The following is a 14385-nucleotide window of genomic DNA, read 5'->3' as shown; positions in this document are numbered from 1 at the left end:
GATATAATCCGCAGTAACCCTTAAACTCTCTTTAAACTCCCACATCTGACAAGAAATACATATCACTGCAAAGGCCATTTTTGCTCCTACACAATCTACAGACCCAGAAAATAACACTGTCTTATTCCTCTACAAACACTGCCCCAGGTTAAATTAATAGCTATGGCTTATATTTTAAGTTTAATCAAGAGACTTATCTCCAAAAACATATAATCAAGAAAGAATCCACCATACTCACTACTGCAGCCTTTCTCTTGGACAGATTTAAAACAACCAATAAGTCCAATAAAAGTACATCAGAGAAATTAAATCAGGAGTTCAATGCACTTGTAGTATCATCACAATGAATAGTGAATCATCAGCAATGGTGTGCCTTGAGATCAATCATAAAAAGCTTATGGTTTACACAAATGACTGTTGTCTTGATGCCAAAGATTTTAGGCAAGTTAAACTGTTATTTTTTTTCTTACTTCTAAAACAGGAATCTGACAAAAGATGACAAAATATTTTACAGGCAACCTAAATACATTCATTTTGGTACAGGTATCTCAATTGAGAGACCAACACCCCTCCAAATGATGCATACTTTGAAGAGTCAACAGTAAAAATACCAAGCAAGCAATTCAGCTCCACAGGCTGCGTCAGTAACAAATTCAATGCAACTAAACACATTGACAAAACTCCAAGATAATTATTTCACTAATAATTATATCAAACAATAGAATATGAAGAAAATAAACTGCAATTTAAAACTTCATATTTTAGAAAGAAAATGACAATTTTGCTCACCACTCCTCCAAAGTATTTCCCCACATAAAAGTCATTGAGGCTGTGAAGTTCCAAGTAGGCTGCTCCAATTTCTTTAGACAGTTCAATTCCCTCATAGAAAGGAACACAGCTCCCTTTATCTGATGTACACAGTGGGCAAGAGCAAGGCGGCCCTTCTTCTGTTAAAAATGTTAAACACAATGAATTTCCAAGTCAAAGTACTTTACACAAAGCTCACAACTTGGTTGTGCATACTATACGTGAAGTCAAGAGAAACAATAAAATTATTAAATATTAGGGAATTTGTATATTGAAAATAGCAGAATCTTTACTATTCAATACACGAGGACTGTCCCCTGTCTCCAACAGTGAAAATTGCATAAAATGGCTATTAGAATATGTAAGGAGTACTTCTTTGAATAAATTATTAAATAACTCATTTATTTTTCACTCAGCAATAACCTGCAAACAGCACAGAGGTGAATATCTAACTGGTTTGTTTTTGTTGACATTTGTTGAGGGACAACTGTTGGACAGGATCCTTGAGGAATCTATGCTCTTCCTGAAACAACAATATCCCAGAAATTGTTACATTTTTGAGAATCTGAGTCATGCATGTATGATTAGGCATTGCAATGAAAATATATTCAACAGAAATACACTCAATTTATTCTTGCTCGGACTGTAAAGTCAAATAAAAGATTATTGCTGTTGTTCGACTTTGAACCAAGACAACACACAAGGCTTTGTCTTAAGAAAATTTAAGTGAAAATATGCAGATAATTGCAGTGATGATGATGCAAGTGATAGTGTACTCTTTGAATTTAAAGTCTCAGCATTAACTAGAAGGTTGTCATAGTAAAACTCCAATTACACAAGGCTTGTTTAAGATCTTTTAATGGCAAGATAAACTGAATTTAGTTATATAGCATTCACCATGGTGTGACTCGAAATAATATTATTTGAGTTTTGATACGGCCTTCTAAATTTTAGAGAAAGTAACTAACTTATATAATGGCCCAAATGTTTTAAGTAACATTTGCACCAACAATGACCATCTCTACTAACAGTCTAACCACTGCCCTTTGATTTTCAATGACATTACCATCATTGAATCCCCCACTATTGATATTCTTGGGGTTGCCATTGAAGAAACTGAACTTGACTCATCATGTAAATACTGTGCTTACAAAAGCAAGTCAGAGACTAGGGATACTGTCTTGAGTTACTCACCTCCAGACTTCCAAAGCTTGTCCACCATCTACAAGGCACAAGTCAGGAGTGTGTTGGAATATTCCCCACTTGCCTGGATGAGTCAGCTCCAAACACACTCAAGAAACCTGACATCATACAGGACAAAGTAGCCTCCTTGATTGGCATTACATCCACAAGCACCTGCACCCTTCATTACAAGCGTTCAGTCATAGCAATGTGTACTATGTACAAGATACATTGCAGAAATTCTCTCAAAAGCTCTTTCTGAACCCTCAACCACTACCATTTAGAAGGTCAAGGGCAGCAGATACGTGGGAACACCATCACTTCCAAGTTCTCCTCCGAGCCTCACACCATCCTGACTCAGAAATATATCACCATTCGCTCACTGTCACTGGGTCAAATTCGTGGAATTTCCTCCCTCATCACGTTGTGGTTCCATCCCAGGTAGACTGCAGTAATTCAAGAAAGTAGCTTGCCACCACCTTCTCAAGGGCAACTAGGGATGGGCAGTAAATGGTGGCCAGCCAGCGATGCCTACATCCTACAAGTGATTTTTTTTAAAAATGCTTCTTTTTAACACAAAAAGGGAGCACCACATTTCTGCGAAGAAGTTCCAATCAGCATTCCTTCCATTCTGACAGTTCTTTCATTGTGTAGTGCAGAAATATCAGAGGAAGGTAAACCATGCCACTTCTCATAGCAGTGAGTTTAACCTCAGTAGTAGGGAGGGTTCAAACGACAATTATTTGGAAAATAATTAGTAATCACACAAGAAAGGTAGCTTGATTAGAAAGATTCAGCTTGTATTTCTGAGGAGAAATTGTGTTTAACGAACTTGATGAATATTTTTTGAAGAGGTGATAGGTTTGATGAAAGTAACCCAGTTGATGTGGTGTGCGTTGGCTTCCAGAAGGTGTTTGCTAAAGTTTCACACAAGAGATTTGTGAGGAAGGTTATAGGCCATGGAATAAAAGGCTCATTAGCTACATGGATACTTTTCAGAAGGAGGATTTGTAGTGGAGTTTCCAAGGTTTTAGTGTTGGGATCCTGATACATGTTAATGATTTAAAATTAGATCATGATTGTGCAGGGTTCAAATTCAAAGTTAACAGATGACACAAAACTTGGAATATTTATAAGTTGTGAGGAGGAGAGTATAGAGCTCCAAAAGGTCTGGGTGGATTGATAGCAGTTAAGATTGAATGCAGAAAAATGCAAGGTAATGCATTTTAGTAGGAATCATATTGAAAGACAGTATAAAGGATATACTTTTAAATGGGGTGCTGGAGCCAAGGGTCATGGGGGTATACTGCACAGATCAATGAAGGTGACAGTACAGGCTGAGAGTAATTAATACTGCATACAGTAACCTTGGGTTTATTAATAAGGGCATAAGGAATAAGAACAAGAAGGTGATGTTGAACTTGTTGTAATATATATTTTAGACCTCAGTTGGAGTATTGTGTATAATTATGTGAACACATTGGAGGGAAGCAATTTGGTCCAGGGATGCGGAACTGCAGCTATGAAGATAGACTTGAAGAAGTTGGGATTGTTCTCCTTGGAGAAAAGGCTAAAAGGAGATCTATTAGAGGTTTTCAAAATCATGAGCAGGCTTGATTGACCCCACTCATAAAATGATCAAGAACCAGAGGGCACAGATTTAAAATGATTTGCAGAAGGAGCGAATGTGTTAGGGGAAAAATAGCTTGTTCACAGAGTAAGTTGTAAAAGGTATAGAATGTACTGTCTGGAATTGTGGTGGATGCAGGTTCAATTGAAGACTTAAAGAGAATATTTGGGTAGAAACAATGCGCATGGGCGTTGGGAAAAAGCAGCACTTTGTCAATGGGCAATGATGCTCATTTGATGAGCAGTGGTACTTCAATTGGCTGAATGGTCTCCTTCTGCACTGTAGCAGTTCTGTCATTGACTTCAGACTCAGGGGGTTGTATGATCTACTCCAGCTCCCATTTCTTCTATTTATATGCTAGCTGTTTGGTCAGACAATTTATAGAGTCATAGAGCACGGAAACAGACCTTACGGTCCCACCAGTCCATACCAAACATAATCCCAAACTAAACTAGTCCCACCTACCTGCCCACATCCCTCCTAACTTCTCCGATTCATGTACTTATCCAAATGTCTTTTAAATGTTGCAACTGTGCCTGTAGCCCCATCACTTCCTCAGGAAGTTCATTCCACACGTGAACCCCCACTGTGTAAAAAATGTGCTCCCCATGTCTTTTTTAAATCTTTCTCCTCCCACTTTAAAAATATGCCTCCTAGTCTTGAAATCTCCCATCCTAGGGAAAAGCCATCTACCATTAACCTTATCTATAACACTCATGGTTTTATAAACCTCTATGAGGTCACCTCTCAACCATCTAATGCTCCAGTGAAATAAGACCCAGCCTATCCAGCCTTTCTTTATAACTCAAACCTTCCACACCTGCATCATCCTGGTAAATCTCTTCTGAACCCACTCTAGCTTGGTAATATCCTTCCTATGACAAGGCAACCAGAACGGGACACCATACTCCAGAAGAGGTCTCACCAATGTCCTGTATAACATCAATGTGTCATCTCAGCTCTTATACTCAAAGGATTGAGCAATGAAGACCAGATTGTCAAATGCCATTTTAACCATCCTGTCTATATGTCATGCAAACTTGGAAGAATTATGGACCTGGACCCTTAGGTCCCTCTGTTCTACAACATTATCCAAGGCCTTACCATTAATTGCATAAACCCTGTCCCTGTTTGTTATACTAAAATGCAAAACCTCAGGTTTATCCAACTTGAATTCCATCTGACATTTTTCAGCCCATTGATCCATTTGATCAAGATCCATTTGTAATCTTAGAATATATTCTTCACTGTCTACTTTGCCACCAATTTTGGTGTCATCCACAAACTGACTAACCATGCCTTCTTTATTCTCATCCAAATCATTTATGTAAATGACAAATATAAAAGGACCCAAACCCAATCCCTGTGAAACACTGCTGGTGACAGGACTCCAGTCCAAAAAAACAACACTCCACCATCACACTCTGTCTCCTGCTGTTAAGCCAATTATATAGAGTCATAGAGTCATAGAGATGTACATCATCAAAACAGACCCTTCGGTCCAACCTGTCCCTGCCATATATCCAATGACAACAAAAATAGAAATTGCTGAAAAAGCTCAGCAGGTCTGGCAGCATCTGTGAAGGGAAATCAGAGTTAACTTTTCGGGTCTGGTGACTCTTCCTCAGAACTAATTAGTCTAGCATGCATAACCTTGTCAAGGGCTTTATTTACTAATGTCTAAGTAAATAATGTCTACTGCTCTGCCTTCATCAATCTTTTGATAACTTCCTAAAAAACTCAATCAGGTTTGTGAGACAGTATTTTCCTCACACAAAACTATGATGATGATTCCTAATCAAGTTTTATCTGTCTGAATCTTATCTTTTAGAACCACCTCCAACAACTTTCCCAAAACCGAAGTCACAAATCTGTAGTTCCCCAGTTTCTCCTTACAAACCTTCTTAAACAAAGGCACAACACTCGCCACCCTCCAGTTATCAGGAACCTCACCCTTGGCTATAATTAATTGCAAATATTTCTGCAAGGGGCCCCACAATTTCCTCCCTTACTTCCCACAGTGTTCTGGGACACGAGATTAAGTTATGGAGACTTAGTCACCTTTATATTCTCTAAGACCTTGACAGCTTCTTCCTTTGTAATGAGAACTGTTTTTTAAAACATCAATATTTGCTTCTCTGAGTTCTCTCGCCTCCATTCTTTCTCCACAGTAAAAACTGACATGAAATATTCATTTACTATGGCTCCCATCTCCTGGGGTTCCACACAAAGACCATCTTTTCTTGACTTTAGCTGCCTGAAATTGGTATATCTGCACAAAAGACTACATAATTAAATTTTAAAATGCATATGAAATTCAACACAACTCAAATTTCTGCAACATCTTGCAACTGTTTAAAAGTATTGTGTTAGAAGCAGACACTGCCCACAAAATTGGCCCTGTTCCCAGGGTGAATCAATCACCATTGTGAGTTACTGCTTACTGTGTTCATTTTCAGGACTTTGAGGGGGCTAAGAATTTAACTTTGGAACTTTCAGGTGCAAGGATACCAATGAGAACCTTCTGAAAGAATCTAAATGTCAGTTAAGTCAATTTACAAAGGAATTAACTACTATGCCCTAACGTAACCAGGAAATAGTTATTTTTAAAAAGTAACTTCCAGTCATTTGAAACTCATGTTATTCACTAGCAATAGGTTAACTCGATCATTCAAAATGCTTATATTTTTATGATAAATCCATTTCACCTGCATTATCTAACCACACCATATCACTCTCTGAGTTGTGAAGGATTAGTTCTTAAGTTGTTTTTTTTTGTAAATTAGAATTTTGATTGCTGCCTTTTTTGCACTGGTTCATAACAGCTTTTGTTTTCAGTGAGAGGCCAATAAGCTTCAGTGGAAATTCGAGAGAAAGACAGTTTCTTCAAACAGGGGAAAATATCCTAAGCACAGCATGTTTGGTTATTTGCACCCATTTTGCCAGTTGTGCCCAAAGCACAATCTCTATCCTTGTGCATAGCTACTGCAGTTATCCTGACTGAGCATGAGCAGCTGAGGAAAATTGGCCCCATATGCTTATAGAATTCGACTTGTTCAAAATGCAGATAAGTTCATATCTAATTTTATTCATGTTTGCAGGGAAAGATATGAGGAGAAACTGAGGACTACAGATGCTGGAGAGCCACAGTTGAAAAAGCATGGTGCTGGAGAAGGCACAGTAGGTCAGGCAGCATCCGATGAGCAAGAGAGTCAGTGCTTCAGGCATAACCTGAAGAAGGGTTATGCCTGAAACGTCGACTCTCTTGCTCTTCGGCTGCTTCCAGGAAGGATATTTTCCAAGTGTACTTTAAATATTTTCTTTGCGTATCCAAATATTACAACGTAAATGCATGACTGTGCAGTTGATTAGACAGATTAGAATGTTGATACATTGCACAATTATCGCGTGATATTTGACTCCTTTCTCAGTGGGTGGAATAAGGCTTCATTGTCTATATAAAGAAGCCAAAGTCTCCTTAGCTTATTTCAGTATTCAATCAGTGTGTGAAAAAAATACTTTTGGTATAAAGGACATGAGCTGGAGGGATTTCAATTCTTTATGGGCGGCACAGTGGCATAGTGGTTAGCACTGCTGCCTCACAACACCAGAGACCTGGGTTCAATTCCCACCTTGGGCAACTGTCTATGTGGAGTTTACACATTCTCCCTGTGTCTGCATGGGTTTCTGCTGGGTGTTGTGGTTTCCGCCCACAGTCCAAACATGTGCAGGTTAGGTGAATTGGCCATACTAAAAAAGAATTGCCTGTAGGGAAATGGGTCTGGGTGGGTTGCTCTTCGGAGGGTTGATGTGGACTTGTTGGGCCGAAGGGACTGTTTCCACACTGTAAGCAATCCATGTCCTGTTTTCGAGCACAACTGAGATGTAAATTGAAGATGCCAGCCATTTAAGGCAATTTTGATTTTTCTTTAATTCTGCTCTTCAATCCAGAATGGATGATTGTGAATCAGTGGCAATGCCATTAAAATACCATGACTACTACGCAAAACATCTAATCAAGTGATAAGCCATTATTACTAGGATAAACGTGTCCCAGAATTTAATATAGCTGTCAAGGCCTGGTGAAACTATGTAAAAACTGAACAGACTCAAAATGACCTGCTAAATGTCACTGTTAAGCTGTCCAAGAAGCTCTTGTCAAAATATCACCCAGGACTATTACACATGATTTTTGCACAAAAATCTTTGTGAAAGACCAAAATAGAACACAATTTGAAGGCCATTTTGATTGGAATAGATAATTGCTATGGACTTTTATTTCAAAGGCAGAAGAACAAAAAAAGGTGGACTAAATTTGACCAACACATATATTTCAGGCACAATGCAAAATTCAGAATGTCATATCAATAATTATTTGGAAAATCTGTAATTGAAGTATGGAGGCTTTTTGCTCTTCAAAATTCCCTTAGTTGGTCACTTGTTTCACTCTCCCTTTTCATCGGGAAGGTGACAATAAGTCCCAGGGAAATGGCAAACAAAAGCCCAAGATTTCCCTAAACAGGGAAAAGAACCACGTAGCAGCTTCACCTCCCACCAGTTTCTACAAAAACACAATCCCAGTCTTGACTAAGATGTCTGGTTTTCCAGGTGTATCTGTCTGCCTCCCTACCCTCACTGCTGTTGCAGTGAATAGTCAAGATTACTCTCTTCCATTTGAAAGAGGGGAATCAATGGTCTAATGGTATTATTGAGAGACTGTTAATCCAGAGACCCATCGAATGTTATGGGGACCCAGGTTAAAGTCCCACCCATGGCAGATGGTTAAATTTGAAATTAATAAAAATCTGGAATAAAAAGTCTAATTATGACTGTGACAGCATTGTTGATTTTGTGGAAACCCCATCTGGTTCACTAATGTCATTTAGGGAACAAAACTGCTGTCCTTACCTGGTCTGCCCTACATGTGACTCTCCACAAAGACTGTACGGTTGTCATGCCTGTCAATATGGTTATGGCCAGATGCATTTGAAGCCAGAGATTATTAAGGATGAAGTCAAATATGTTGTCCCCTCTTGTTGGTTCCCTCACCACCTGCTGTAGACCCAATCTAGCTGCTAAAACCTTTCAGACCTGACCGGCTCGATCAGTAATACTGCTGCTGAGGCACACTTGGTAGTGGATATTGAAAGCCCCACCCAGAGTACATTGTACACCCTTGACCGCCCCCCTGCCCCCCCTCCCCCAATACGCCCCACCACCCAAGTGCTTCCTCCAAGTGTTCTTCAACATGCAGAGGTATTGATTCATCAAGTGAGGGAGGACAGGTACATAGTAACCAGCAGGAGGTTTCAGTGTTTAACCTGAGCCACGAGATTTCATGGGATCTGGAGTCAATATCGAGGACTCTCTGGACAACTCCCTCCTGACTGTATACAACTGTGCTGCCACCTCCACTAAGTCTACAGTAAATGGGGGAGGTACTAAACGAGTATTTTGCATCAGTATTTACTGTGGAAAAGGATATGGAGGATATAGAAAGTACCGAAATAGATGGTGGCACCTTGAAAAATGTCCATATTTATGAGGAGAAAGTGCTGAATGTTTTGAAACTCATAAAGGTGGAAAAGTCCCCAGGACCTGATCAGGTGTACCCGAGAACTCTGTGGGAAGCTAGAGAAGTGATTGCTGGGCTCCTTGCTGAGAGATTTGTATCATCAATACTCACAGGTGAGGTGCCAGAAGACTGGAGGTTGGTTAACGTAGTGCCACTGTTAAGAAGAGTGGTAAAGACAAGCCAGGGAGCTATAGACCAGTGAGCCTGACGTCAGTGGTGGGCAAGTTGTTGGAGGCAATCCTGAGGGACAGGATATACATGTATTTGGAAAGGCAAGGACTGATTCGGGATAGGTAAAAACAATGACTGCAGATGCTGGAAAGCAAATACTGGATTAGTGGTGCTGGAAGAGCACAGCAGTTCAGGCAGCATCCAACGAGCAGCGAAATCAACGTTTCGGGCAAAAGCTCTTCATCAGGAATAAAGGCAGTGAGCCTGAAGCGTGGAGAGATAAGCTAGAGGAGGGTGGGGGTGGGGAGAGAGTAGCATAGAGTACAATGGGTGAGTGAGGGAAGAGATGAAGGTGATAGGTCAAGGAGGAGAGGATGGATTGGATAGGTGGAAAAGGAGATAGGCAGGTCGGACAAGTCCGGACAAGTCAAGGAGACAGTGCTGAGCTGGAAGTTTGAAACTAGGATGAGGTGGGGGAAGTGGAAATGAGGAAGCTGTTGAAGTCCACATTGCTGCCCTGGGGTTGAAGTGTTCCGAGGCGGAAGATGAGGCGTTCTTCCTCCAGGCGTCTGATGGTAAGGGAGCGGCGTTGAAGGAGGCCCAGGACCTCCATGTCCTCGGCAGAGTGGGAGGGGGAGTTGAAATGTTGGGTCACAGGGTGGTTTGGTTGATTGGTGCGGGTGTCTCGGAGATGTTCCCTAAAGCGCTCTGCTAGGAGGCGCCTAGGTATGCTTTCCTTTATTGGTCAGAGTATGGAGTACAGGAGTTGGGAAGTCATGTTGTGGCTGTACAGGACATTGGTTAGGCTACTGTTGGAATATTGCATGCAATTCTGGTCTCCTTCCTATCGGAAAGATGTTGTGAAACTTGAAAGGGTTCAGAAAAGATTTACAAGGATGTTGCCAGGGTTGGAGGATTTGAGCTATAGGGAGAGACTGAATAGGCTGGGGCTGTTTTCCCTGGACGTCGGAGGCTGAGGGGTGACCTTATAGAGGTTTACAAAATTATGAGGGGCATGGATAGGATAAATAGACAAAGTCTTTTTCCTGGGGTCAGGGAGTCCAGAACTAGACGGCATAGGTTTAGGGTGAGAGGGGAAAGATATTAAAGAGACCTAACGGGCAACGTTTTCACACAGAGGGAGGTACGTGTATGGAATGAGCTGCCAGAGGATGTGGTGGAGGCTTGTACAATTGCAACATTTGGATGGGTATATGAATAGGAAGGGTTTGGAGGGATATGGGCCGGGTGCTGGCAGGTGGGAGTAGATTGGTTGGGATATCTGGTCGGCATGAACGGGTTAGACTGAAGGGTCTGTTTCCATGCTGTACATCTCTATGACTCTATGAGTCTAAGCTGTTACTGGGACAGGACATATCCAAGGATCATCATGGCAGTGTCTGGCACATTGTAAGGTATGATACTATGAGTACAATATGGCAGACTGTTGCTTGACTAGTCTGGGGATAGCTCTCCCAATTTTGGCACTAGCCCCCAGATGTTGGTAAGGAGGACTTGGCAGAGTTGTCAGGGCTGCATCTGCCATTGCCTTTTCCATTGCCTAGGTTGATCCATCCAGTTTTGTTTGTTTGTTGAGACTTCATTGTAACTCTCACAACTGAGCCACTTGCTTGAACATTTCAGAGGGCAGTCAAAAGTCAACCACATTGCTGTGGATCTGGTATCACATGGAGGCCAGACCAAGTAAGGATAGCAGATTTACTATCCTGAAGGATATTAGTGAACCAGATGGGTTTTATCCCCTCAACAATCGACAATGGATTCCTGGTGTCAGTAGATTCTTAATTCCAGATATTTTTTATTTGATTCAAACTCCACCATCTGCCATGGTGGGATTCAGATCTTGGTGCCCAGAACATTAGCCAAGTTTCTGGATTAACAGTCTAGTGATTGTACAACTAGGCCATCACCTAACTTGTTTTAAACCAATGTAATATAAAATCAAGATTTAAAGGCCTGTATTTTACTCCTGGTTTTATAATCCCGATAATGGGACCAAAGGGGGGGGGGGTCTGATGTTTACACTTGCAGGAGCAGGAGCAGCAGGTGGCTTTTCCTCAAAGTAGCATTCTAATGATTTACCACTGAATCCTGTTGCCTTAATAATCCCCCAATCAAAGGGGAGACTGCTTTTGAGCTGAGGGAAAATGCCTCATCATGGACCATCCACTGATGCAGAAAAACAAATTATAAAAGTTGCGGTAGTGGACAGCCTGAGGGAAAACCCCTCTGTTTGCATCATTGGGGTCACATCCTTTGATGTCTGTGACCTTTTCTTGGGGTGATAGCCTATTAAATTCCCAGGCCACCAACACTGCAGGGCTTTTCCACCAACAAAATCTTATTGGGCCCTATACATGGGGGGGGGGGGGGGGGTGGCTTCCTACATGCTGATCTGCTACTGGATCAGTGTCTCTGCCTGATGCTGAGTAATGCCCCTGATTGGGCTAAGTACCAGACTGCAAAACAGACATAGCCCTGAAGTATGTTCCTGGCTGCCCCCACTTCCCAGTCCTTCCACCCTGGGACAGGAAAATCCAGTTCAGAGCTACTTAATGACTCCTGATTATATTGTTTCTTTCCTATTATCCACCACCACTAAACCACTGGGTTTCCAATTAATCAAATTATGCAAGGCAAAGGCAACCTGATGATTTTGTTTCTGTTTTAAACTGATGATGTGCTGTTGTACTAATGACATTCAATCTATTTTCTTTGAATGTTTTGGCCCACATTTAAGGGACAGAAATAAACTTCAAAAGTAGGAGCATAAGTTTTATAAATAGAGACATATTCGAGCTCAAACAGTAAAGCTTTCAAATCATTATGTTGCCAGTTAGTACATTACAACACATTTTGAACGGAAACAAAAGGGCATAGAGATGATTTCCCAAGAGAAAAATAGGCAGGACAGGCTTTAGTTACAAAAACTCCCCAGGGCAGAAACTTAGAGGAGTCCAAACAATGGATCCTAAGGAAAAAATGTGGCAGAAGTGCACAAGAACTCCAGGAAGGCATATCTCCATTTCAGAAACAATTGTTTTAACCTAATTGAGATGAGATTCTTATTAGGCATTGATAGGTTTCATATTAAGACCATACAATACAGGGGCATTAGGCCATTCAGCCCATCAAGTCTGCTCTGCCATTTGATCATAGCTGATGTATTTCTCAATCCCATTCTCCTACCTTCTCCCCTTACCAGTCAAGAACCTAGCTATCTCTGTTTTAAACACACTCAATGATTTGACCTACACAGCCTTCAGTGGCGATGACTTCCATAGATCCAGCCCTTATTGCTGAAGAAATTCCTCCCCATCTCAGTTTTAAAGGGTCATTCCTTAACTCTGTCCAGGTCCTAGTCTCTCCTACCCATGGAAACATATTCTCCACATCCCCTCTAGACAGACTTCTCAGTATTCTGTAAGTTTCAAAGAGATACTCCCTCCTGAAGGGGAATTATTGCTCCTTAACAGCCTTCTTAATTGTCGGCTTTTCCTCAATATTATGCCTTCTACCAAATCATCCACTGTGAGCAGTTTAAGTACCAGGATTGTCAACATGGATGTTAGAGCAGGTACCCAGTTAATTTAACTTGCTGCTTGCTCCAATCAGGCACCAGCATCTCAGGGCAAACCTTATAGACACTGGCCACATGTAAGCTATATCCATGGACATTGGCATGTGCAGCTTCAAGAAATCCCCATGGCACATCTCTCAACCACTTTATAGGATACTTCTGTATTTCAATGCTTTATCTTGAGGCACAAAGTCAACTATGATTATATCAAGGATACTTTGTGATGAGGGACATGCTAAAAAGCTCATGGGCTGGACTAGACTGCATCTCTCTTGTTAACTCAGTGCTCACTCACTCTGAGCCTACCTGGATGCTTACTGCATTCCTTGCCTTTTTGCACCTCGTCCTGGAGTCAGAGAATCCAGGCTCATAGTGCTGCTGCACTGTCATGCCCAAAGCAAGGGTGACCGTTGTGGCTGTCAGCAGTTCTCAGTCAAGGGAGGAAGCTTTCCATTGGGCGTTCCTGGTGCAGTATGTCAAGGGCAGCCTCAGTCCAAGGGCTTGCACACTGTCAGTTAGCTGTTCAGTTAGGATCTACTTATCACATGGCATAGAAGCTAAATATAGGGCTGGCCATCACCTGTCCTGACTCTTTCTTCTCCCTATTCTGGGCTCTTTCTATCCAGGAATGAGACAGAGGTAGAGATTAAGGGAATTAAAACTTGGTTGCATAGGTATTAATTTAGTTGCAGGTGGGAAGTTGCCCTGAGCTACTGAATGGACGGCTCAGGGAGTTTGTAGGGTTCATGGTGTTGGTTGTACTGTGGGAGTTGGGGGGGGGCCTATGTTCAGAGCAAGTGAAACAAGGTGAACAGATAAGTCCCGAATCATATACGATTCTTAAGGGTTTTGAGAAGGTAGATGCAGAAAGGTTTATTCTTCTTGTGGGCGAATCTAGGATCAGAAAGCACAATCTCAAAATCTCACACTTTTAAGACAGAAGATAGGAAGAATTTCCTCTTTCAGAAGATAGTGGATTTGTGGAGTGGTTTTTTACCACCGACAGAAGGGTGTGGGGGCTGGGTCAATAAGTATATTCAAGGCTGAGGTAGGCAGATTTTTAATCTGCTATGGAGAAAAGGAAGGAAAGTGAAGGTGAGGATTATCAGAGACCAGAATATTTCAGTCACATTAACTCTGCTTTCTCTCCACAGATCCTGTCAAACCTGCTGTGTTTCTCCAGCAATTTCTATTTTTGTTGCTGAAGATTCAGATTAGCCAGGATCCCATTGAATGATGAAGCAAGCTCCAGTGACTGAATGCTCTACTTCTGCTCATGTGTCTTATGATCTTATACATAGGGAAGATGTTGCAAGTGTTCATAACAGCAGTAGAGCATGAGTCTTGGTCAGAGGTGGGTGCAGCAGCAGAGATGGAGTAAGTGTGAGGTGTGGGATAGTAGGTGGTACCCTAGCAGAG

At 41.5% G+C, this 14385-nt stretch overlaps 1 protein-coding gene across 2 annotated transcripts in view; it reads right to left on the bottom strand.

Annotated features, from left to right (window-relative positions):
* Nucleotides 1-14385, bottom strand: part of rhobtb3 (Rho related BTB domain containing 3) — a 159502-nt gene that overhangs the window by 83233 nt on the left and 61884 nt on the right. Inside the window, exon 4 of one of the 2 annotated variants that reach the window (XM_072583212.1) lies at nucleotides 790-944. In XM_072583212.1, coding sequence (XP_072439313.1) covers nucleotides 790-944 — 155 coding nt within the window. Of the gene's footprint in view, nucleotides 1-789; nucleotides 948-14385 lie in introns of both variants that reach the window. The other variant, XM_072583204.1, reaches the window with a different exon arrangement.

Source organism: Chiloscyllium punctatum, chromosome 2 (assembly GCF_047496795.1).
Source record: "Chiloscyllium punctatum isolate Juve2018m chromosome 2, sChiPun1.3, whole genome shotgun sequence".
Taxonomy (NCBI): Eukaryota; Metazoa; Chordata; class Chondrichthyes; order Orectolobiformes; family Hemiscylliidae; genus Chiloscyllium; species Chiloscyllium punctatum.
The sequence above is the reverse complement of the archived record's forward strand: the minus strand, read 5'-3'. Positions and strand labels throughout refer to the sequence as shown.